Here is a 24,175-nt window from a genome sequence, read left to right as displayed (position 1 = left end):
AAAGAACCCTAAATGGAGTAGTCTGGTAAAAAGTCATCTTCCATAGATGAAGCTTTGGCTTCTCAAACAAGTGTTGCAGCCACTGAATGGAGCCCTGTGGCTGGGGTCAGGGCAACTCCACTCGTCAGGCAGCGGGAGCACACTTCCCACAAGCGAAGTCACAGGCACAGTGTCCCAAATGCCCACATCCTCATGATGGGAGTGAGGCTTCCTTTTCTCTGGCAGCACCATCAGCTTGTGCTTTCCTACTGGATGGGCCAAGAGGGTTAGTTAGAACACATGAGGAGGAAAACATATCCACGGTGCACGCCAATAAAACAAGCACACTGAACTGCCCGTATGCCAACTCCTGGCAGTTTGGGCCTAGACACATCACACCCGTCTCTAAGGCACAGCCACACCTCCTCTAATACCCCAACTCAGGAGTGTGGAATTATTCAGAATCTCCAGTGGTTTGTCACTGCCAAATCGAAAATGCCCAACCAAACCCACACATCTGAATTTTCTCATTTTTTCCTCTATTCTTCCCCAACTCCAATTCTTCACTCGAGTTGACCTGGCCCATCCGCCTTCTGCAGGCTGCAAGTTCTCATGTCCACACCTGTCACCACAGTTCACATTTCCATGTCACCTACAGCACCCTCTCCTGGTTCTGGGCCACATCAGGGTGACTCCAATTAGATTTCCCCCTAAAAGCTTAACTAGCCCTGACCACTTTCCAAAGTGATCATTACTTTCCCTTCTCTGAATTCTCAAAAACTAGTTTCCTATCATTGATCAGTATCTCTACTGTCCTCTACTTACCATTTTTATCACTTTATCAACTTTCTACACTTTATCTCTCCTAATTGGTCTGCAAGTTCCACCAAAGCAAAGACATAATGTAATGGTATTTGGTATAATCATCACCTAAAAGGATCTTTGAGGGATTAACATGAAACTATAGGTATAAATTACTTATAGTTTAAACTACAAGTCACCGTTCTCTGAAATTCTAAAATACACATTTTATAGACTTCTGGAATTTTTGTGTCATACCATGAACAAAACTACAATGCTTTTTTTCTTCAGTGCCAGACTGTAACAGATAAGAGTTATAGAAAATACACAGGCAGGCTGCCTGGCACATAGTACTCATAAGTATTTGTTGAATAAACAAATTCTCTACTAACACTCTAAATACTGCTGATGAGTGACATTCATCACAAAAATACTGAAGTGAGTACTCAGTCACACATGGACACACGCAGAGAGGAGTGCTAGGGCCCTGTGCCAGTGGCGGGCCACAACCACAGGCAGCCCCGCCCGAGAAGTAAAACAACAGGCTCAACGCAGGCTACTCACCACCATGTTGTACGCATCGGGAACTTCAGTTTCAAACTGAAATTTTCCACCCTGGTAGTAACCCTCATCTATCAAAAAACACAAAACAAAACAAAAAAATCCTTTAAATTAAAAAAAAAAGGAAACAAAAAGCAAACACTCTGTTAGGATATGGCAAATACAGAGAATCAGGAGTTTAAAAACAGGCCTGCAGAGTTCCTCGGTTCCATTACCAAATGCACACACACTGGTGGAAGTCATGCCCCCGCCTGAACAGAAATGGGCTCCATGCTGTCACCCGCCTGCTGTCTTCTCATGGAGCCAAGCACACCCTCAGGGAAGGGAAGGGACATCCTTCTGGGGCCATCTGCCTTGCCTCCTTGCATCCTACCATCTTCCTGGAACCTACCCTCTGAACACATCTCGTGCCTTAAGTGAATCTTTATCTGCTTACTGCTGGTCTCCCCAACAGAATGTCAATTGGAGGACACAAGACTAACAGTGACCAACAAACCCTTACTGAGCAACTACCCTCTGCTGGGCATGGTTCTAGGCCTTGGGGACACAGCAGTGGACCTGAAAGATCACTGCCTCAGTGATTGCTTGGCACAGCCTTCAGAACAGAGCAGACCTTCTGGAAATGCGGGCTGGTAGGCACAAAGGAGGATGCCCAGGGTCTGAGCATCACTGACATTGCCATCCACATGCTGTGTACCCCCACTCCCTCTTTATCCTGCCCCCCACACCCTGTAGACCCCACAGGGCAGTCCCTCTCCTCATATGGTACCCAGCCAGAGGTCACTAAATGGCTGCTGGTGCCAGCAGAGGGCACTCCAGCATGAATGAGCTTGAAAAGTCACTAGAAATTAAATTATTCTCGATTTTCAAATTTGACAGAATTAGCACCATTTTAAAATTAAAATTCAACTTCTCCTAAAATATTTATCATGAACAAACCAGCAATATTACATCTTACCACTTTTCTCAATTTTTTATATGAAATGAGTGCATAACAGCAAGTTATTAGCCTCAAACAAATCAATATTAAAAAAAATTCCATTCCTTAAGAGTTGAGACTGTATCAACATTTATGTCATCTATCAGTTAAAACTGGCATTACCTGGACCCTGACATTTTTTTTCTTTGCCAATCTGATAGAAGAGAAATACTAGTTCTCTTTTATTTTACATTCTCTGATGAATACCAGTGAGGCTAAAATTTATATTATTACTTGTCATTTATGTTTTTTCTTTTAAGAATTGAATGATCAATGTTCTGAAACTCTCCTTTTATTACTGAGGTATTCGTCTTTTAATTATTAATATAAAAATCTCTTAAGAAAATTAGTCTTTGCTTTTTATATGTTACAAGCAATTTTTCTTAGGCTGCTGTTTGTATTTTGATTTTGTGGTTTCTGAACACTAGTTTTCCATTTTTAAGAAGCTAATCTTTCTTTAGGGTTTCTGTCTTTGGTGTCATGCTTAAAAAAGGCTTTTCCCAACGAAGATTATATCAATACCCTCTTATATTTTCTTTTAGTAATTTAATGGTTTCATAGATTACATGTAATCAGCTCATTCATTCATCAACTGATTACAGACTAAGGTCGTATTTTTTTCCTAACTGGTTGCTTACTCATCCCAACGGCATTTATTATTCTAGCCTTCCTCCACTTCTTTGAGATACGTATTTCTAAGTTTTATAAACACACTTGGATTTGTGACTGGCAGTATAAAGTCTTTGGCAAAGACATTTGTTTGGGGAAATTTTTAACTCCAGATATAAGAACTTTTCAAATAAGTGGCATCTTAGGTATAAAATACTCAGAGTATATATCCTTGTTCGTCAAAGCATGTATGGATGTTGGTGTCTTACACGTATTCTGATATTGACCACTGTAGCACGACACAGAAATCCAATGTCAAGCTTAACGTTACAAACCATGCAGTCCACTCTGTGACCTGTTACCACAGCTTTTGGACGTTGCTGCTGCACTGTGCTGTCCTTTTCCTTAGGAATGATTACTACCCATGTGAGACACCTTGGACATGGCTGTGCTCTGGCCATTCCATCCTGCCATGCTATGTTTTTTCTCTAGTTGGCTTTCCATCATGGATTACAGAGTTTCAACTCTTACCTACCACTTTCAAATATATTATTTGGTCTAAAACGATTATCACTTTACCTTATTCCCTCTGCTCCAGTCGAGTTCTTACTTAATAATTATTAGGATTGTATCTTCTCTTAACTCATTAAAAAGTGAGAACAGACTGTTCTATTTTTTTCTCTTTCATGAAACAAATCTCTCTCAGGAAAATGATCTGCTTCTGCATCAGTACTTCTTTTTCCCTCTTTGAAGTTGCACAGCTTTGAGACCTGATCCAAAGCTGCTTATTTATTATTGAATTTGCCTAGAAATTCCACAGCCCAACTTAAAAAGCAGCTTGGGAGCAGACTGGTGTGATGAAACGCCAAAAGCATCTCTTATTTACAAGGTTTCCTTCATGATGTCCCCAGCTTAAGAGTTCTGATTCACCTTCTGCACCTGGCTCTGGGAGTGCCTGGCCCAAGGTGGAGATGGTTCAGGGAAGGCCTGCTTACTTCCAGAGCTGGCAGGTAGAGGACTCACTGAGTATGTCTGTAACTACACGTGTACCGTGGCCCAGAGCACAGTATACAAGTCCAGGACGGGCCAATTATATGTTACTATTGTCCACGGCTGCTGGGGCTGAAAACATTGTACTTCTCAGACAACTAGGTTTTAAAACACAATAATGGAATGCAACTGAGGGAAGTTCCTGGCACTTAGCTCTCAATCAGCCAGCCTGGCCCCTGCCCCACTGTTACAATTAGAGGAATTATCCTCCTCTTTCCTTGTGCTTTAGAGCCCACTCCCCACTACCTTTGAGGAACCATACTCCGGTGTCATCAAGACTACTGGGAGCCCTGGGAAAACAAACTTTTTGAAGGGGTATGTCGGCATAAATCACTGTGACAGAATCCACTTCTAGATTCTAGATGGCCAACATCCACATATGCTCTGTCTGGTAACAAATCTGTGGACAACACCCTTGAGGCCAAGGAGTCATGCCAGTTCTCCATCCCACCTCCTCTTTTACAACCTTCTTCCTCCCTGCAAAAAAGGCCTACCTCCCATCTCCCCTTGTACTACAATGAACTGCCTCGAGGAGGGGACATTCCCAGGGGACAAAAGTACCCGTGACACACTAATAACGGTAAAGCCACCTCAAAGCGACGCATTAAGGTAGGGTCTGCGTCTCCATTTGCTTTTCCCTATCTGTACCCATTTCTTTCTTTTTAAAAATTATTTATTTCTGAGACAGCGTCTCATTCCACTGCTCAGACTGGGATGCACAGCTCACTGTAGTCTCGAGCTCCAGGACTCAGGTGATCTTCCCACCTCAACCACCCAAGTAGCTGGGACTACAGGTGTGCACCACCACGCCCAGATAATTTTTTGTAGAGATGGGGTCTCACCATGCTGCCCAGGCTGGTTTCAAACTCCTGACCACAAGTGATCTGCCCATCTTGGCCTCCCCAAAGTGTTGGGATTACAGGCATGAGCCACCACGCCTGGCCTATACCCATTTCTGTAAAGGACAAAGCATGGTATTATAAATAGTATGTCCTGGTTCATGCTGAAGTGTCTTGGGTTCAGACATTGTGGAGTCTGATGGCATGGATGATGAAAACTTCATCTAGTAACTTCAAACCCTAAATCACTGTAAAAGCAGGCATCACCCCTTTGAGAGCCAAGCAAAGAGGATGCCAAGAACCAACAGCCATGGTGCCTTCCTCTACCCAGGGCACTGGCTCCATGCCTCACCCATCTAACTAGGAACAGGAGCTCAGAGTGAGATGGCTGTCAGAGGCATGTTGTTAGAATGAAAATGAAGTAAGACTTTTGCCTGAGACAAAGAGTCTGATTTCGCTGACTAGTTTGACAATTAACGTATATGGCAGATTGTTTTGATAAACTGAAAGGGCTAAATCTGGAGCTCCAAGTTTTGGGTGAAAATAGGAAGAATGTAATAAGATTTTTAAAATACTACACTGGTATACATATTAGTATGCTGAAATTAATAATACTGCTGTTTTTCTCAACTCTTCCTCAGCATTTCCAACAAAAGCCTGCAAAGCTGCTCTCAAGTGAGGGGTGATAGATGAACTATTCAGGGTAGAAAAGCATTATGATGTCCCTGCAGCTGACAGGGATTGGTAAAGTGATTCTGGTGGACATTTCAGAAACTGAAGCAAAGGATTCCAATGACTGAGTGACAAAGTCTTCTCCAAGTCAGGGGCTTCCAATTCTCTACTTTCAACAAAATGGAAGAAGGAATCTAATCTAATAGTCAGCGGAAAAATCACGAAAATACTTTACATGAGGACGGGCAAGGTGGCTCATGCCTGTAATCCCAGCACTTTGGGAGGCCAAGGCAGGTGGCTTGCTTGAGCTTAAGAGTTCGAGACCAGCCTGAGCAACATGGCTAAACCCCATCTCCACAAAAAAAAGAAAAATTAGCTGGGTGTGGTGGTATGCACCTGCAGTCCCAGCTACTTGGGAAGCTGAGGTGAGAGGATTGCTTGAACCTGGAAATTTGAGGCTGCAGTGAGCCATGACTGCACCACTTCACTCCAGCCTGGGCAACAGAGTGAGACCCTGTCTCAAAAAAAAAAAGAAAACAACTTTATGATATTTGGCCTTTAACTTGGAAGTCCAAAGACAAAATGGCACAGCCATAACATGACAACTTCCATCCCCATCTACTTATTTATATGAACAAGAAGTCCTGAGTGTTTATATCTATAAAGACAAAATGATGGAAGAAATCTGGTATTGGACCTTTGTTTCTAGCATAAAATAATATTCATTTACCAATGCATCAATTTAATCACGGAAAATGCTAACAGTAACCCCATCATCATTTTTAGAGATACACTGCAGGTGAAATGTTATTTTATGTTTAATTATCATCAGAATTTGCTTAAATTCATTATTCATTACACAAATAGTTGATGAGTGCCCACTATGTGCCACACACAGTTCTATGCCCTGGAGACACATCAATAAGAGATAATTCCCGCCCTTATGAAGCGTATATTCTAGTGGAAGGGAGAGAAAATACATAAATTACATAACAGAAGGAGTAGAAAGTGGGGAGAGGCTACAATTTTAAGCAGGAAGGTCAGAGAAAATGATGACTTGAAGGAGGAGAGTACTGGGGTGAAGGACACTCCATGTAGATGAAACAGGGTGGGTACAGTAAGAGGCCTAGTATGTTCCATGAACCGTGCAGAAGCCAGTGTAGTCAGAGAGTGAGGTGGGGGAAGAGGATCTGAGCCCAAAGAGGGAGCAGATGCAAAGGGTATTGGGCCCTGCAGACCCCTGCATGTAGCTGGCTCTGATTTAGAGTGAGATGGGGCCATGAAAGGGGTCTCAGTAGGGGAGGGACAGGAGCATATAAACGGATCACAGAGCAGGAGCCCAGTTGCGGGTATCTGTTGTAATCATCCAGGTGAGAGATGGTAATGGTGAGGATCAGGGTGGGAGCAGATGAAGTGGACAGATTTTGAAGGCAGCAACACCAGAATCTGCTGACAGATTAGGCATGGGGGGAGGAGAGGAGGAGTCAAAGAAGATCTTTGACCTTGCAATGGAAAAGGCAGAGTTGTTACCATGAAGATAAAAGGACTGCAGAGGGCACAACTGTGTGAAGTTCAAATCAGACACATTAACTTGAGATTTCAAGTTGGCATCCCAGTGGAGGCGTTGAGTGGGCAGCTGACAGATCATTCTTGAGTGCTAGGAGAGGTTGGACAGAGAGGGCAGCTTGGGAGCCATTCGGGGTATAAAAGCATTCTGTCACAAGATAACCAGGACACCAGGGAACTGACTATACAGGTCCAAAGACAGGATAAAGCCTTGAGGCTCCCTCACTTCGAGGGGCTGGGAGATGAGGCAAAGGATAGGCAGCCAGGACAGGGAATAAAAACCAGAAGCAGAGCCTGTACAAATAACAACTGCAACAATCGTTCAAAAGCAAATGTTTAACACTTAAGAGTCTTAGTTACAGGAACTTTTCAAATAGTGAGTTCTGGGCTGTGCGCGGTGGCTCACGTCTATAATCCCAGCACTTTGGGAGGCTGAGGCCCATGGATCACAAGGTCAAGAGTCCGAGACCAGACTGGCCAACATGGTGAAACCCGTCTATACTAAGAATACAAAAATTAGCCAGGCACAGTGGCGGGTACCTGTACTCCCAGCTACTCAGGAGGCTGAGGCAGGAGAATTACTTGAACTCGGGAGGCAGAGGTTGCAGTGAGCTGAGATTGCATCACTGTACTCCAGCCTGGCCCATAGAGCAAGACTCTGTCTCAAAAATAATAATTAAAAAAAGCTCAATCTATCTATCTACCTGTATATCTAGTTACAGAAGAGTATTAAAAAAATCACAAATAAAATACTTATAAGCATAAAAATGTTTACATTATGGTGCAATTTGAGGGAACAAGTGGAATGAAAACATGAGTGCTAGGAGAAAAAGTAGCAAAGGTTTTCCAGCCAGTGATGTAGAGCTTATACACATCAAAAAAAAAAAAAAAAGTGTGATGATGGGCGTATCTGTGGTGGTGGGCATATCTGTGGTATTTAGATTCTATACTGGAAACATTTCAAAGAGTAATACAATATTTTCATTTTTAAATGTCAGTATTTACAGCACACTGGAAGTTATATCCTATGCAAACTTTAAACTTAAAAGGCTCTGATCCATCTCAAATCAGACTGTTGAAAGAGAAGAGACAGAGACAGACGGTGGAGAAGAGGGAGTGAGTGCGAGTGGAGGCAGGAGGCAGGAGGCAGGACAGACATGGGCACAGGGAGCAGGCAGGACTCTGGGATGCAGGGCTGCAGACAAAGACACAATGACAGCTATTGTATAGAGATGCTGAGACTTAGAGGAAAACATGAACATAATGAAGAAAGAAATGGACGGTTGGGGGAAAGCACCAAATGGAATGTCAACAGCTAGAAAATTCAGTATCTGAAATGAAAAATTCACTGGATGCGCTTAACAGCAAATGAGACATTGCAGAAAAAGAAATTATCCAAAATGAGGCACAGAAAGAAAAGCGAACAAAGCCTTGTGACCCAATGGAGGTATAATTTACACGCAGAAGTAATCTATATGTAAGACATATATGATATATATATGAACTAGAGTGCCAGAAAAGGATCACAGAAAAAATATTTAAAGAAATGTTGGCCAAATTATTTCTAGATTGGATGAAAACTATAACTCACAGATCCAAAAAGCTTAATAAATCCCAAACGTGATAAAAAAGAAAAAACCACTTCAAAGCACATTATAATCAAACTGCTGAAAACAGTGATAAGGAGAAAATCTTAAAAGCAGCCAGAGAATAAAATGCACATCGCATAAAGTGGAACAAAGAACCACTACTAACTTCTAAGGAAAAAAATACAGAAGGCAGTAGAATGACATCTTAAAATGCTGAAACTGTCAACTTAAGAATTCAAACTTCAGTAACACTGACAGAATTCATCACAAGCAAATCTGCACTACAGAAAAATCTTCAAGGATGTTCTTTAGGCAGAAGGAAAATAACAGAGAGAGAAACCTAGATCTACAAAAGGGAATGAGGGGCATAAATGTTAAGTATGTGGAGACATATATTTTTCAAATAGACTGTGTAAAGCACAGATAATATATTCTGGGTTACAACATATGTAAAAGTGAAACAAATGTGAGCTATAGAATAAAGGTTGGGCTGGGAAATGGAAACACACTACTGTTTGTCTAAACTTCCATCTTAAACATCAGAAAAAGAGCAAATTAAACTGGAAATAAAGAGGAGGCAAATAACAGAGACATGAACAAAATTCAAAAAATAACAGCAAAATCAATGAAACTAAAAGTAGGTTCTTTGCAACGGTAAAAAAGACAAAAATTACAATATCAAGGCCGGGCGTGGTGGCTCAAACCTGTAATCCCAGCATTTTGGGAGGCCGAGACGGGCGGATCACGAGGTCAGGAGATCGAGACCATCCTGGCTAACACGGTGAAACCCTGTCTCTACTAAAAACTACAAAAAAAACTAGCCGGGCGAGGTGGCGGCGCCTGTAGTCCCAGCTACCCGGGAGGCTGAGGCAGGAGAATGGCGGGAACCCGGGAGGTGGAGCTTGCAGCGAGCTGAGATCCGGCCACAGCACTCCAGCCTGGGCGACAGAGCAAGACTCTGTCTCAAAAAAAAAAAAAAAAAAAATTACAATATCAGTAATTAAAGAGGAGATACAACACAGACTCTACAGAACTTAAAAGGATAAGATGATACTAAGAACATTATATCAATAAATTGAAAAATGCAGAGGATATGAGCAAATCCCTTGAAGGACACAAATTAGTGAAACCCACTCAAGAATAACCTAGGCAGCCCTCTATCTATTAGAAATGTGTTTATACTTAAAATCTTACCACAACAAAACAAAATTCCAGAGACAGGTGACTTCACTGGTGAATTCTACCACTGAATAAAGAATTAACAGGCCAGGCACAGTGGTTCACACCTGTAATCCCAGCACTTTGGGAGGATCGCTTGAGCCCAAAGGTTCAAGACCAGCCTGGGCAACAAAGTGAGACCCCCCGTCTCTACAAATAATAATTAGCTGGGCATGGTAGTGCATCTGCCCACTACAGATGGTGGGCATCTGTAGTCCCAGTTACCTGGGAGCCTGAGACGGGAGGACTGCTTGAGCCCAGGAGGTTGAGGCTGCAGTGAAGCGTGATCATGCCACTGCAATTCAGCCTGGGCAAGAGAGTAAGACCTTATCTAAAAAAATAATTAATTAACTAATTAATATTAATTCTACATAAGCTCTTCCAGAGACTAGAACACCTCCCCATTCAAAGACCAGAATACATTACCTTGACAGCAAAATTAGGCAACTCATTATAAAAAAAAATTACAAATATCCCTCACAGACAGGTAAGAATTTGTAAAAATTCTTAATAAAATACTAATATATCAAACTGAGCGATATATGAAACCATTAACACATAATACATGATGAATTATGGTTTATCTCACAAATGCAGCTCTGGTTCAACATTTGAAAAATAATCTATCAATGTAATTTACCTTATCAACAGACCAAAATAGAAAAACCATTATGATCACCTCAGTAGATGTAGCAAAAGCATTTGGCAAATTAAGCATCCATTCATTATTGACCATTTTTGGTTTGGGGCAAAAAAAGCATCCACTCATGATTTTAAAAAATACATATATATATACACATATATATATGCAAACGAGAAGTAGAAAAGAACTTCTCAACCTGATAAAGGGCATCTGCAAAAACCCTATAGCAAGGCCAGACTCAGTGGCTCATGCCTGTAATTCCAGTACTTTGGGAGACCAAGGCAGGCAGATTACCTGAGGTCAGAAGTTCAAGACCAGCCTGGCCAACATGGTGAAATGCCATATCTACTAAAAATATAAAAATTAGCTGGGCATGGTGGTGGGTACCTGTAGTCCCAGCTACTCAGGAAGCTGAGGCACACGAATCACCTGAACCCGGGAGGCAGAGAATGCAGTGAGCGAGATCACACCACTGCACTCCAGCCTGGGCGATAGAGCAAGACTCCATCTCAAAAAAAAAAAAACAAAAACCCTACAGCAAACCATACACGTAATGATGAAAGACTGAATAGCATCCCCATAAGATTAGAAACAAGCCGGCTGGGTGCAGTGGGTCAGGTCACGCCTGTAATCCCAGCACTTTGGGAGGCAGAGGCGGGCGGATCACCTGAGGTTGGGAGTTCGAGACCAGCCTGACCAACGTGGTGAAACCTCATCTCTACTAAAAATACAAAAATTAGCTGGTTGTGGTGGTGCATGCCTGTAATCCCAGCTACTCGCAGGAGAATTGCTTCAACCTGGGAGGCGGAGGTTGTGGTGACCCGAGATTGCGCCATTGTACTCCAGCCTGGCAACAAGAGCGAAACTTGTTCTCAGGAGAAGAAAAAAAAGGAACAAGCCAAGGATGTCCCTCTAACCACTTCTATACACGATTGTACTGGAAGTCTTAGACAAGAAAACAAGGCAAGAAGAGGAAACAGAAGGATACAGACTGAAAGGGAGAGATAAAATTGTCTTTATGCACAGATGGCACGATAGTTTACATAGAAAAGTCTACAGAATCCACAATACAACTACTACCATGAAAAGCAGGTTTATCAAGGTTGTAGGACACAAGGTCACTATACGAAAATCAGCTGTTATTTGTAAGTACTAGCAACAGAAAACTCAAAATAGATATATAAACCACGTTCATGGATTAGAAGATGTGATAATTAAGATGACAATTATATGCTTTGGACGTGTGTCCCCTCCAAATCTCATGTTGAAATGTGATGCCCAATGTTTGAGGTGGGGCCTGGTGGGAGGTATCTGGGTGATGGGGGCAGATCCTTTATGAATGGCTCAGTGCCATGGTAATTAGTGAGTTCTTACTGTTAGTTCATGCAAGAGTTGGTTGTTTGAAAGCGTCTGCCTCTCTTCTGCTCCCTCTCTCACCATGTGACAAGCTAGCTCCACTTTGCCTTCCACTAGGATTATAAGCTTCCCGATGCCCTCACTAGAGGCAGATGCCAGCACCATACTTCCTACACAGCCATAAGCCAAAATTAGCCTCTTTTCTTTACAAATTACCTGGCCTCAGGTATTTCTTTATAGCAATGCAAATAAATGAACACAGCAATTCTCCCCAAATTGATTTACATTAGAGTCAATGTAGTCCTAATTAAAATCTCAGCAAGTTTTTTGCCAAATTTGACAGGCTGATTCTAAAGTGTATGTGGAAAAGTAAAGGAACAAAAATTACCAAAATAATTTTGAAAAAGTAGAAAAGTGCTGAAGGAGTCAGAGGTCACATGATGGGATTTCAAGACTTACTATAAAGACATAATAATCAAGCAGTGGTATTTGTACAAGTGTCGACATACAGAACAATGGAATGGAACAGAGTCCAGAAATAGGCCCACACACATATAGTCATGTAATGTCAACAAAGGTGCCAAGGTAAGTCAATGTGAAAAACCCTTTTCAACAAATGGTGCTAGAAATGAACAATGCAAAAAGAGATAGCAAAATAACAGAAACTACACTCTTCTCTTGTATAATATGTGAAAATTAACTCAAACTGGATCACATACCTAACTAAAACCTAGAGCTATAAAACCTCTGCTTTAAAAAAAATAAAGTCAGGCATGGTGGCTCCTGCCTGTAATCCCAGCACTTTGGGAGGCCAAAGTGGGCTGATCGCTTGAGCCCAGGAGTTCAAGACTAGCTTGCGCAACATGGCGAAACCCTGTCTCTACAAAAAATTAAAAAAATCAGCCAGGTGTGGTAGCATGTTCCCATGTACCCAGCTACCTCAGGAGACGGAGGCGAAAGGATAACTTGAGCCCAGGAGGTGGAGGTTACAGTGAGCCATGATCGTGCCACCACATTCCAGCTGGGGCAACAGAGCAAGACCCTGTCTCAAAAAAATAAAATAATTTTAACAATAAGAGAAAATCTTTGTATTTCTTAGACAAAGATTTCTTAGGACACAACAAACACAAACTATTCTTACTAGTTTTGCATTGCTGCTATAATAAATTTTCACAAACTCTGTGCCTTGAACAATACAAATTTATTATCTTCTGGAGGCCAGAATACCAAAATGGGTCCCACTGAGCTAAGATCATGAAGTTGGCAAGGGGGCACTCCTTTCTGGATGCCCCAAAAAAGGCTGTCTCCTTGTACTACCAGCAGTCAGAAGCTGCCCACAACCAGGGGTCATGGGCCCTTCCTCCATCTCCAGAGGCAGCCGTGGCAGGTAAGTCTTTCTGCCAGTGCATCACCTCACCTGCTTCCTGCTTCCACTGTCACATCACCTTCTCTGGCTCTAACTGCTTCTCTCTCCCTTTCCACTTTAAGGATCCGTGTAATTACATTGGGTCCACCTAGAAACTCCAGGACAATCTCCCTGCCTTAAGATCAGATGACTAGCAACCTTAATTTATCTGTAACTCTAATTCCCTTTTGCCATGTAACATAACATATTCAACAGGTTCCAGGAATTAAGACATAGACATCTTTTAGAGCCATTATCCTGCCTACAACATTACCACAAAGAAAAAAATCATAAGTTGGATATCCCCAAATGAATTTAAAATACATGGTCTTTAAAAGACAGTATTAAGGAAATAAAGACGAGCCACAGACTAGGAAAAAACATTTAGAAAACACATCTGATAAAAGACATATCTAGGGTAAAGAACTCTTACAATTCCACAATAAGAAAAAAAAACTTATTTTTTTTTTAAATGAGCAAAACAGTTGAGCAGATGCATCTCCAAAAAAGAGATAGTCATTCTATGCAAACTAATACCACAATTAAATACCACTATGTAACCATTACCATGAGTAAAGTTTTTTAAACTAAATGCTGGTGAAAATACAGAGCAATTAGAATTTTCATACAGCGCTGGTGGGAATGCAAAATAGTACAGCTACTTGAAAAAAACAATTTTGTAGTTTCTTATAATTTAAGAAAACTGAGAGCAACTCAAATGTCTGCCATTTGATAAATGGATAATCAAACTGTGGTACATCCATACAACTGAAATAACAATACATGCAACAACATGGATGAATGTCAAAAGCATTACGCTAAGTGGGAGAAGCCACATACAAAATGTTGCATACTGTTTGGGTTCATTTAAATAATATCCTGGTAAAGGGAAAAGTATAGGGAAAGAAATCAGGTTGATGACTGCCAGGGGCTGGGGATGGAGAGGAGATCTACAAAGGGGATCGAGGGAACTTTCTGAGGTGATGGAAACTTTCTGTATTTTAATTGCAGTGGTGGTTATGTGACTGAGTAGGTCTGTCAAAAGGCAGAGAGCTGTCTACCTAAGAATGGTAAACTTACTGTATGTAAATTATAGCTCACTAAACATGATTCTTAAAAAAGATAAAAAGCCTGTGCCACATAAAAGACACCATCAGGTGGAACAGGAAACTTAAAGAGTGGTGGTAATTTTTTAAATGCCAAAAAACTTAAGATTTAAAAACTATGTCATTTTTGGAGATTTTATACACACTATATACATTTTTACTGGAGACCACCAGAATCTATTTTTGCCCATGGAAGTGAACGGTTTTTACAACAATTCCTATCATACTCGCTTCAGGAAGCCTGAGCATCCCACGAGAGAATATGACTTGGAGTTATGTTTAAGGCAGGGGACAGACCAGCGTGAGAACAGATCAGGTGTCTCTGTATCAGACGATGGGGTGGCCTACTCAGTAGGCACAGTAAGCAAAGAAGCATCACACCAGCCAAATTCTTGGAAGGGGCAAGGAGACAGCAGTGAATGTTTTCCTGATGAAAGTTAAGAGAATGCTTTGGCAGATAACTGACATTTTAAGAGCTCACATCACATTTCTATTCTACATCACAAGAAAATTGGTATCTGTATTTTTAAGATTATTTGAAAGAAAAGATTCCACAAAACAAAAAAACAAAAAAATACTTGTGCTTCTTCAACTTTATCCCCCTTATAATGGTTATTTCCATACTAAAACTAAAAATCAAGCTAGAAAGAACCAGGGATGAGAGTATAAATTTTATGTGTCTGAAACCTTTACATATTAACAATAAACTACATGTAAACTACTACATGGTCAGGATGTTGGTCAAGGCAATAGGACTACTCCATTGCCTTGCTCCATTGCTATGCTATGCTCCATTTCCTTATCTTCTTACATGTCCATGACTATTTAAATGTTGTTCCAAAACATTCATGTGTCAGCCAGGCACGGTGGCTCATGCCTTTAATTCCGAAACATTGGGAAGCCAAGGCAGATGGATCACTTGAGGTCAGGAGTTCGAGATCAGCCTGGCCAACAGGGGAAACCCTGTCTCTACTAAAAATAAAAAAATAAATAAAATAAAAATTAGTCAGGCGTGGTGGTACACACATGTAATCCCAGCTACTCAGGAGGCTGAGGCAGAAGAATCGCTTGAACCTAGGAGGCACAGATTGTAGTGAGTCAAGATCGCGCCACTCCACTCCAGTCTGGGTGATAGAGTGAGATTCCATCTCAAACAATAAAAACAAAATGTGCATGCGTGGAACGAACTCGGGCTTCAGGTTCACCAACTGTAATTCTTTGCTTAAAGATTGGGATATTCCGGCTGGGTGCGGTGGCTCATGCCTATAATCCCAGCACTTTGGGAGGCTGAGGCAGGTAGATCACCAGAGGTCAGGAGTTCGAGACCAGCCTGGCCAACATGGTGAAACCTCGTCTCTACTAAAAATATAAAAATTAGCTGGGTGTGCTGGCACATGCCCGTAATCCCAGCTACTGGGAAGCCTGAAGCAGGAGAATCGCTTGAACCTGGGAGGCAGAGGTTGCAGTGAGCTGAGATTGCGCCACTGTACTCCAGCCTGGGCAACAGAGCGAGATTCTGTCTCAAAAAAAAAAAAAAAAAAAAATTGGGGCCGGGCACGGTGGCTCAAGCCTGTAATCCCAGCACTTTGGGAGTCCGAGACAGGCGGATCACGAGGTCAGATCAAGACCATCCTGGCTAACACAGTGAAACCCCATCTCTACTAAAAAATACAAAAAAAACTAGCCGGGCGAGGTGGCAGGCACCTGTAGCCCCAGCTACTCGGGAGGCTGAGGCAGGAGAATGGCGTAAACCCGGGAGGCGGAGCTTGCAGTGAGCTGAGATCCGGCCACTGCACTCCAGCCTGGGCGACAGAGCGAGACTCCATCTCCAAAAAAAAAAACAAAAAAAATTTGGGATATTCCTTTATTACACATTCAGAAACTTCTCCTTCCATAGCTCCAAAGCTCTGAAACAAACCAAAAGTGATGGGGATAGCAGATAAATCCATTAAATGTTTATGACTCAATGTAAGCTGCACATTTATTATCATGTATCAGGGAGTTTTTATAAATTAAATTTTCAAAATAAGAAAACATCAATAATCTAATGACATACATTCTAAAACAAATTTAGAGAAACACAGGCCGGGCGCGGTGGCTCAAGCCTGTAATCCCAGCACTTTGGGAGGCCGAGACGGGCGGATCATGAGGTCAGGAGATTGAGACCATCCTGGCTAACATGGTGAAACCCCGTGTGTCTACTAAAAAAAAAAAAAATACAAAAACCTAGCCAGGCACGGTGACAGGTGCCTGTAGTCCCAGCTACTTGGGAGGCTGAGGCAGGAGAATGGCATAAACCCGGGAGGTGGAGCTTGCAGTGAGCGGAGATCGCGCCACTGCACTCCAGCCTGGGCGAAAGAGCAAGACTCTGTCTCAAAAAAAAAAAAAGAGAAATACATACATAACTATATAAGATTTATAATCTAGCTATAGAGGTCTCTAATCAGAATTTTTTCTATATGTAATATCAATAAAAACCCTTTAAAAAAACACCACATATCTGATAAAGGACTCATATCAAGGTATGTAAGGAAAGCTGACAACTTAATAAAACAATCAGGCCGGGCGTGGTGGCTCACGCCTGTAATCCCAGCACTTTGGGAAGCTGAGGCAGGCAGATCACCTGACGTCGGGAGTTCGAGACCTGCCTGACCAACATGGAGAAAACCTGTCTCTACTAAAAATACAAAATTAGCCAGGCATGGTGGCACATGCCTGTAATCCCAGCTACTCAGGAGCCTGAGGCAGGAGAATCACTTGAACCAGGAGGCAGAGGTTGCAGTGAGCTGAGATTACATCACTGCGCTCCAGCCTGGGCAATGAGAGTGAAACTCGATCTTGAAAAAAAAAAAAAAGACAATCATATTTTTAAGTGGGCAAACTATTTGAAGACTCGCTTGAACAAAGAAGATACACAGATAGCAAACAAGCAAACAATAAGATCACCATCACTGGTTATTAGGGAAATGCAAGTTAAAATTATAATGAGATATACACCTACTAGAATGGCTAAAATTGAAAAGAACGACAATACCAGTTGTTGGTAGGAATATAGAGTAACTGGAATTCTCATTCATTGCTAGTAGGAATGCAAAACTTTGCAAAACTTAATGGTGGTGGTTTTATAAAGTTAAACTTACTCTTACCACATGGCCCAGTAATTCAACTGCTTTGTATTTATCCAGAAGAAATAAAAACACACTGGCAAATGAGGACCTGCACATACTTTAACAGCTTCATGTATAATAATAGCCCCAAAGTGGAAACAACACAAAGGTTCATCCACTGGTGAACGGGTAAATAAAATGGTATGCGTCCATACAACAGAATACAACTCATCAATACAAAATACAGAATACTGATTAACAACATGGGTGAAACTCAAAAACATTACACTAAATAAAAGAATGTAACTATATCTCAATCAACATTACTTTTAAAAACACTAAAATAGCTATATACACACCAATGATCTAGGTTCTACTTTAAGAAGCTAGAAAAAGTAAAGCAAAACCAAAGCATTAGGAAGGAAATAACAAAGAGTAGAAATAAATGAAATGGGCAAACAATTGAGAAAAAAGTCAGTTCTTTGCAAAAATCAACTGCATAAACCTTTAGCTAACATGATCAAGAAAAATGAGAAGCCACAAATTATTGTATCAGTAATGAAAAAGGAGACATCAATATAAGTCTTACAGGTATTAGTAGACTAGTAAGAATATTCTGGGCTGGGCACAGTGGCTCACACTTGCAATCCCAGCACTTTGGGGGGCCAAGGTGGGTGGATCACAAGGTCAGGAGATTGAGACCAGTCTGGCCAACATGGTGAAACCTGTTTCTGCTAAAAATACAAAAATTAGCTGGGTGTAGTGGTGTGTGCCTGTAATCCCAGCTACTCAGGAGGCTGAGGCAGGAGAATCACTTGAACCTGGGAGGTGGAGGTTGCAGTGAGCTGAGATCGCGCCCCTGTACTACAGCCTAGGTGACAGAGCAAGAGTCCATCTCAAAAAAAAAAAAAAAAAAAAAAAAAAAAAAAGAATAACATCAAAATACTTACACTATGAATTTCCAAATAAGTACTATATAAAGCTACAACAATTAAAACAGTGTGGTATGGGCCTAAGGGTAAACACTGATCAATGGAACAGAATCAAGTCCAAAAAGCAGAGGTACACATATACAGTCAATGCTTTTTGGTCAAGGTATCAAGGTATCAAGGTAATTCAATGAAGAAAGGAAAGTCCTTTCATTGAAACAGTTGGATATCTATATAGATAAAGTAAATCTCAACCTCTGTCTTACTCCGTATACAAAAATCAACTCAAGATGGATGATGGACCTTAACATAAAACCTACAATCATAAAGCTTCTAGGAAAAAAACATAGGAGCATATATTTATAAGCTTCGGGTAAGCAAAAATTTCTTGGACAGGACATAAAAGGCACAAACTATTTTAAAAATTGATAAACTGCACATCATAAAAATGAAAATTTCAGCCAGATGTGGCTCACGCCAGTAATCTCAGCACTTTGGGGGCCAGAGTGGATGAATTACTTGAGGCCAAGAGTTTGAGACCATCCTGGCCAACAGGGCAAAACCCCGTCTCTACTAAAATTACAAAAATTAGCTGGGTGTGGTGGTGCACACCTGTAACCCCAGCTACTCAGGAGGCTGAGGCATGAGAATCATTAGAATCCAGGAGGCAGAGGTTTCAGTCAGGTGAAGTTGCACCACTGCACTCCAGCCTGGGTGACAGAGCAAGACTCTGTCTAAAAAAAAAAAAAAAAAATTACTCAACAAAAGACAGCATTTTAAAAAATGAGCAGAGAAGTCACAAAATGGGAGAAAATATTCACAGCTTGTGCATCTGACAAAGGACTTGTATTCAGACCACAGCATAAAATAAAAAGTGTTTTTAGGTCAAAAGACTGGGGCACTTCAGAAAGGATCATGTATAAATGGCCGGTAAATACATGAAAAGATACTCTACATCATCTGTCACTGGGAAATGCAAATAAAAACCCCAATGACATACCACTTCACACCCAAACGTTGATATATATGTAGAACAACGGAAACTTCTCATACAGTGCTGGTCAGGGTATGGCACAACCACAGTGGAAAGTTTCTTAAAAAGTTAAACATGTTATCTTTCCTATGACTCAGAAATTCCACTCTTAGATAAAATTAAAGAGAAAGGAAAACTAAGAACACGAAAAGCTTGTAAAAGAAAAGCTCCCAGCAGTCAAACTTCATTGCTTTTGGTTTACTAATATTAGCCAAAAACTAGAAACTACTCAAATGTCTATCACTAGGAAGATAAATTGTGGCATATTCATTAAAATTTCATAAAAGGGGAATAAACTGATTCACACGTGTAAATTTAAAACTATGTTAAGTGAAAGAAGTCAGAGACAAAGAGTACATATATAGCATTCCATTTAAATATAAAAAATTCAAGAACAAGCAAAACTAATCTATGGAAACAAAAATCAGCAAGTAATTTTGGATGGTGGTGTGGGGGGCCAGGAACTGGCTACAAAGAGGCAGAAGGAAACTTTGGGAATGATGGAAATGTTTTTCATATTTATTGGGGTTATGGTTACATATGTGTACACATTTTCCAAATGTAAGCTATACATTTCAAATTAGTACATTTTATTGTTTATACTTTTATACTTCAGTAGAACTGATTTTAAAAATTTAAATTTAAGGCTGGGCGCGGTGGCTCACGCCTATAATCCCAGTACTTTGGGAGGCCGAGGTGGGCGGATCACAAGGTCAGGAGATCGAGACCATCCTGGTTAACATGGTGAAACCCTGTCTCTACTAAAAATACAAAAAATTAGCCAGGCGTGGTGGTGGGCGCCTGTCATCCCAGTTACTCAGGAGGCTGAGGCAGGAGAATGGCATGAACCCAGGAGGCAGAGCTTGCAGTGAGCCAAGATAGCACCGCTGCACTCCAGCCTGGGCAACAGAGTGAGACTCCCTCTCAAAAAAATTAAATTTTAAAAATTGTCATTGTTATTTAAACCCATGTTCCCTTCAGCCTAAAACCATCACCACCATCACAGCAAGGCAAGCTAAGGTGACCTCCATCAACATGTCAGCCAGGCCACTCACTGAACAGGTCCAGTTTTTCAAACTGTCCCACTAACTTCACAGAAGACTCCATGGGATATTTCAGGCTATCTTCTAAGTTTTTGTTTTGTTTCACTTCACTTATTACTACTTTTTCTTGTTTTGTGAGATGATATGGACACTGTTTTTTCTAAATTCGGTCCCTTTCTTTTCCCCATCACCACATTACATTTCCATGTTTGTCTCTAAAGAGTGTATTTATTCCCAAGCATGAGCAACCATTCCAAAAACAAACAAAACTATGAAAATGTTAGCAAGTGTGAACAGGAGCCAGATAAAGAGGTGTGAGCTGAAAATGCAGATATAATTCTTCCACTCTTGACCATTCTAACCCCCAGATCATAGATATTAGTGAGTTTTCAGCCCTAGCCCCAGGATTACTGGCTACAAATAAGTTCATTTCAAAATTTTTATTTCATATACTGTTAAAACTTCACAACTTGGACATATCACTGTAATTTGTTTTCAATATGAAGAGGAGCATGATTCCAAAAAAATTTTTTAAAAACCATGATATATGGCAAGTTTTTAGGGTTGGCATGTCTTGGCTACACTTCTCTTAATAATTAAAGAGCAGGCATCACCACAGCTTTCGAATTCACAGACATCACAAAATAGGGCATATACACAGTATCTAAAAAGCATGCTGTGCACAGCTCAATGTTAATGTCCCTGAAGTACACTTATTAAAAATATGAATGTTCAGGCATTAAGTATTTACAGGTACCAAGACACAAGTTACTTTTTGTTATTTTTATTTTTTTTTTTTGAGACAGCTCTGTCGCCCAGGCTAGAGTGCACTGGGCCGATCTCAGCTCACTGTAACCTCCACCTCCTGGGTTCAAGCGATTCTCCTGTCTCAGCTTCCTGAGTAGCTGGGATCACAGGCATGCGCGACCACCACGCTGGGCTAATTTTTTTGTATGTTTAGTAGAAACGAGGTTTCACCATATTGGCCAGGCTGGTCTCGAACTCCTGACCTCAAGTGATCCACCCACCTGAGCCTCCCAAAGTGCTGGAATTACAGGCATGAGCCACCGTGCCCAGCCACAAGTTACTTTTTAATCTGATGCAACAGTGAATAGAAAAACTAACAATTATGCTCCATTTTCAAGGACAATTATAAGACCAACATCAAAGATGCTATCATATATATAATCTCAATAATCACAACATTAATGTGATTCAGTAAAAAATTTCAGTTAAAAAATAAGGGGGCTGGGCGCAATGGCTCACACCTGTAATTCCAACACTTTGAGAAGCTGAGGAAGACAGATCACCTGAGGTTAGGAGTTTGAGACCAGTCTGGCCAAGAGTGAAATTCCATCTTTACTAAAAATACAAAAATTAGCTGGGCCTGGTGGCGCATGCCTGTAAAATACTTGGGAGGCTGAGGCAGGAGAATCACTTGAACCTGGAAGGTGAAGGTTGCAGTGAGCTGAGATCGCGCCACGGCACTCCAGCCTGGGTAGCAGAGTGAGACTCTGTCTCAGAAAAAAAAAAAGAAAAAAAGGTGGAGGAGAGGCGGGGAAGAAACATTTATCCAGCAGTTAGACTTGCCAGAAACCCAATTATGTGACAGTAAAGAGCCTGGAAAAATCAACAAACATCTTTGAGTGGCCAAGGACCACAAAGCCCATGCTTGGGATGGGCAGAGCCACAGAATCCCTGATAGCCATTGAAAATGCCCTAGGAAGGCAGATGAAAGAAAATATTTTACTATTAACACACAAGTCTGAAATTAGTAAACAGAGAACCAATCTTAATCACTACAATAATTTCTGAGAATACTCTACATTACTTAACAGAATAGTAAATGATGTCCATAACAGTGACCTTGAGTCACCAAGAAAGCATTAGAGTGTGCTCAATACCTCTCGTCAAAAACAGCACAATATGCAATGTGTTTTAGGAAGGCAGCCAAAGGATCGTGAAAGTTTTCATCATTTCACAGTTTAAAGTCCTTCACTACATTTATCTATAGATGTCAGGCACGTGGAACACTCCGCTTTCCACCGTGATGGTGTTCTATTTGGCATAAAGTACGGCTAACAGAAAAAACAAGAAAGAAAAGAAAAATATATATATATAATGATGATGCTCTAGTATTAACTACTATACCCAAGTACTCTCCTTATCTTAGAAGAATCATTATCAGATTGATTCACACTTCCAGAGCCCCTTGTAGAACCATCACATAGATAAAATGGAATTTTTTAAAGTTTTCAGGTGTATTTTGAAACCAGGATTTCTTGTGCTATTATTATCAAACATCTTCCACAGAAAAAGCCCATCCTACCTACAGAGAGACAAGGCCAGGACTTATTAGTGGGTTCATTGCCACCTACCAAAATCCTGTATTCTTTTCCACATTTTAATTAACTAGTAACTAATAATTCTCAGTTTCTCACTACCTTTCCATACCCCAAATAAAATAATACCCTATATTTCCACCACCAAACATCCTTCCCTCTTGTTAATTCCCCACAGCAGCACTGACTGGTTGCTACTCACTGTCCAACACAAACACCAGTGGGTTGTGAAGTGTGGGAATCTGCAGCTCTTGGAGCTGCATTGTAACTAGAAAATATACAAGTCCTCCTCTTGCTGTCTACTTTAACCAAGAAGAAATATGTTGCCATGCTGGGGCAGCTTAGGGATTAGACACTTATCAGTCTTTCCGAGGTCAGCTGGTAATCTGCTTCTGTGTGCCAGACCCTGGGCTTAAGTGCTTTACCCACACTATCTGTTTAATCCTCACAACTGTCCTATGAGATAGGTCCTATTTGACCCCACTTTGTAGATAGGCAGGCTGTGGCTAAAAGGTCAAGCAACTTAACCAAGGTCACACTATTCCTATGTGGGGGAAAAGGATTGGAACCCACTTACGACTTCAAAGCCCACACTCTTCACTATACACCAACTGCTTCAGCTGTCATTAACTTTAGTTACATTTATACATCATCGAGAGTGTACACTGAATGCCTCAAATTCACTTTACTATGCTTTATTTCATTCACTATGAAGTATATATCTTATCTTCATATGAAATTGTTATTAATGTGTTAATTTTTTAAAAGCTAGAGGACAAACGAAGGCAAAGAATACAGGTTTGGGCAGCCTTTATAATTTGCTGTTTGAAATAACTTTAATACTTAAGTACGTAAGAATGTTACCTGGGGTTACTGTTAGCTGAAAACAATGAAGCTTGTTTGGATCAGGAAAATGCACTTTACACGTACCTGTAAAAGAAACAGCACATCAGGAAGGCCTGGCAGTGAGCAACAGTCCATATGATGAGGCTAACTTTTGAACACATGTAAAGTTAGCGGTGCTAGAGGGATCCGTATGGTTTACGGAAAGCTGGTAGATCTCCCTCCCTATTTGTCTGATAATAACGGTGCCAATACACTAAAACTGCAAACCAGTGGTTTTTGTCATGTGTTTTTCTCCTTAGTCTTTTACTAGTTAATCCCAAATAGAGATGTTTTCCTTCAACCTTTAAGTGGTCACTAAACCATTTATTTCAAAAGAATTATGCTACTGTACTTTGACAAGAAGAAACCATATCTCAGGGAGATTAATATATGCAAGCAAAGGCTAACTAAACACGAAAAAACCAGGAAAGAGCCCAGGTCAACTCTGTTCCCCTGGCACCAC

At 41.0% G+C, this 24,175-nt stretch overlaps 1 protein-coding gene across 5 annotated transcripts in view; it reads right to left on the bottom strand.

Annotated features, from left to right (window-relative positions):
* UBE2F (ubiquitin conjugating enzyme E2 F (putative)) overlaps positions 1-24,175 on the bottom strand; it is a 75,774-nt gene that overhangs the window by 23,486 nt on the left and 28,113 nt on the right. For 4 of the 5 annotated variants that reach the window (XM_023228793.2, XM_023228790.2, XM_023228792.2 and 1 more), the window contains 2 exons: positions 23,692-23,757; positions 1,345-1,412 (listed from right to left, as the gene is read on the bottom strand). In XM_023228793.2, the coding sequence (XP_023084561.1) occupies positions 1,345-1,412; positions 23,692-23,757 (134 nt within the window). The remainder of the gene's footprint in view (positions 1-1,344; positions 1,413-23,691; positions 23,758-24,175) is intronic. The other variant, XM_023228794.2, reaches the window with a different exon arrangement.

This window comes from Piliocolobus tephrosceles, chromosome 11 (assembly GCF_002776525.5).
Source record: "Piliocolobus tephrosceles isolate RC106 chromosome 11, ASM277652v3, whole genome shotgun sequence".
Lineage (NCBI taxonomy): Eukaryota > Metazoa > Chordata > Mammalia > Primates > Cercopithecidae > Piliocolobus > Piliocolobus tephrosceles.
Note: the sequence above shows the minus strand (reverse complement) of the source record. Positions and strands in the feature narration are given on the sequence as shown.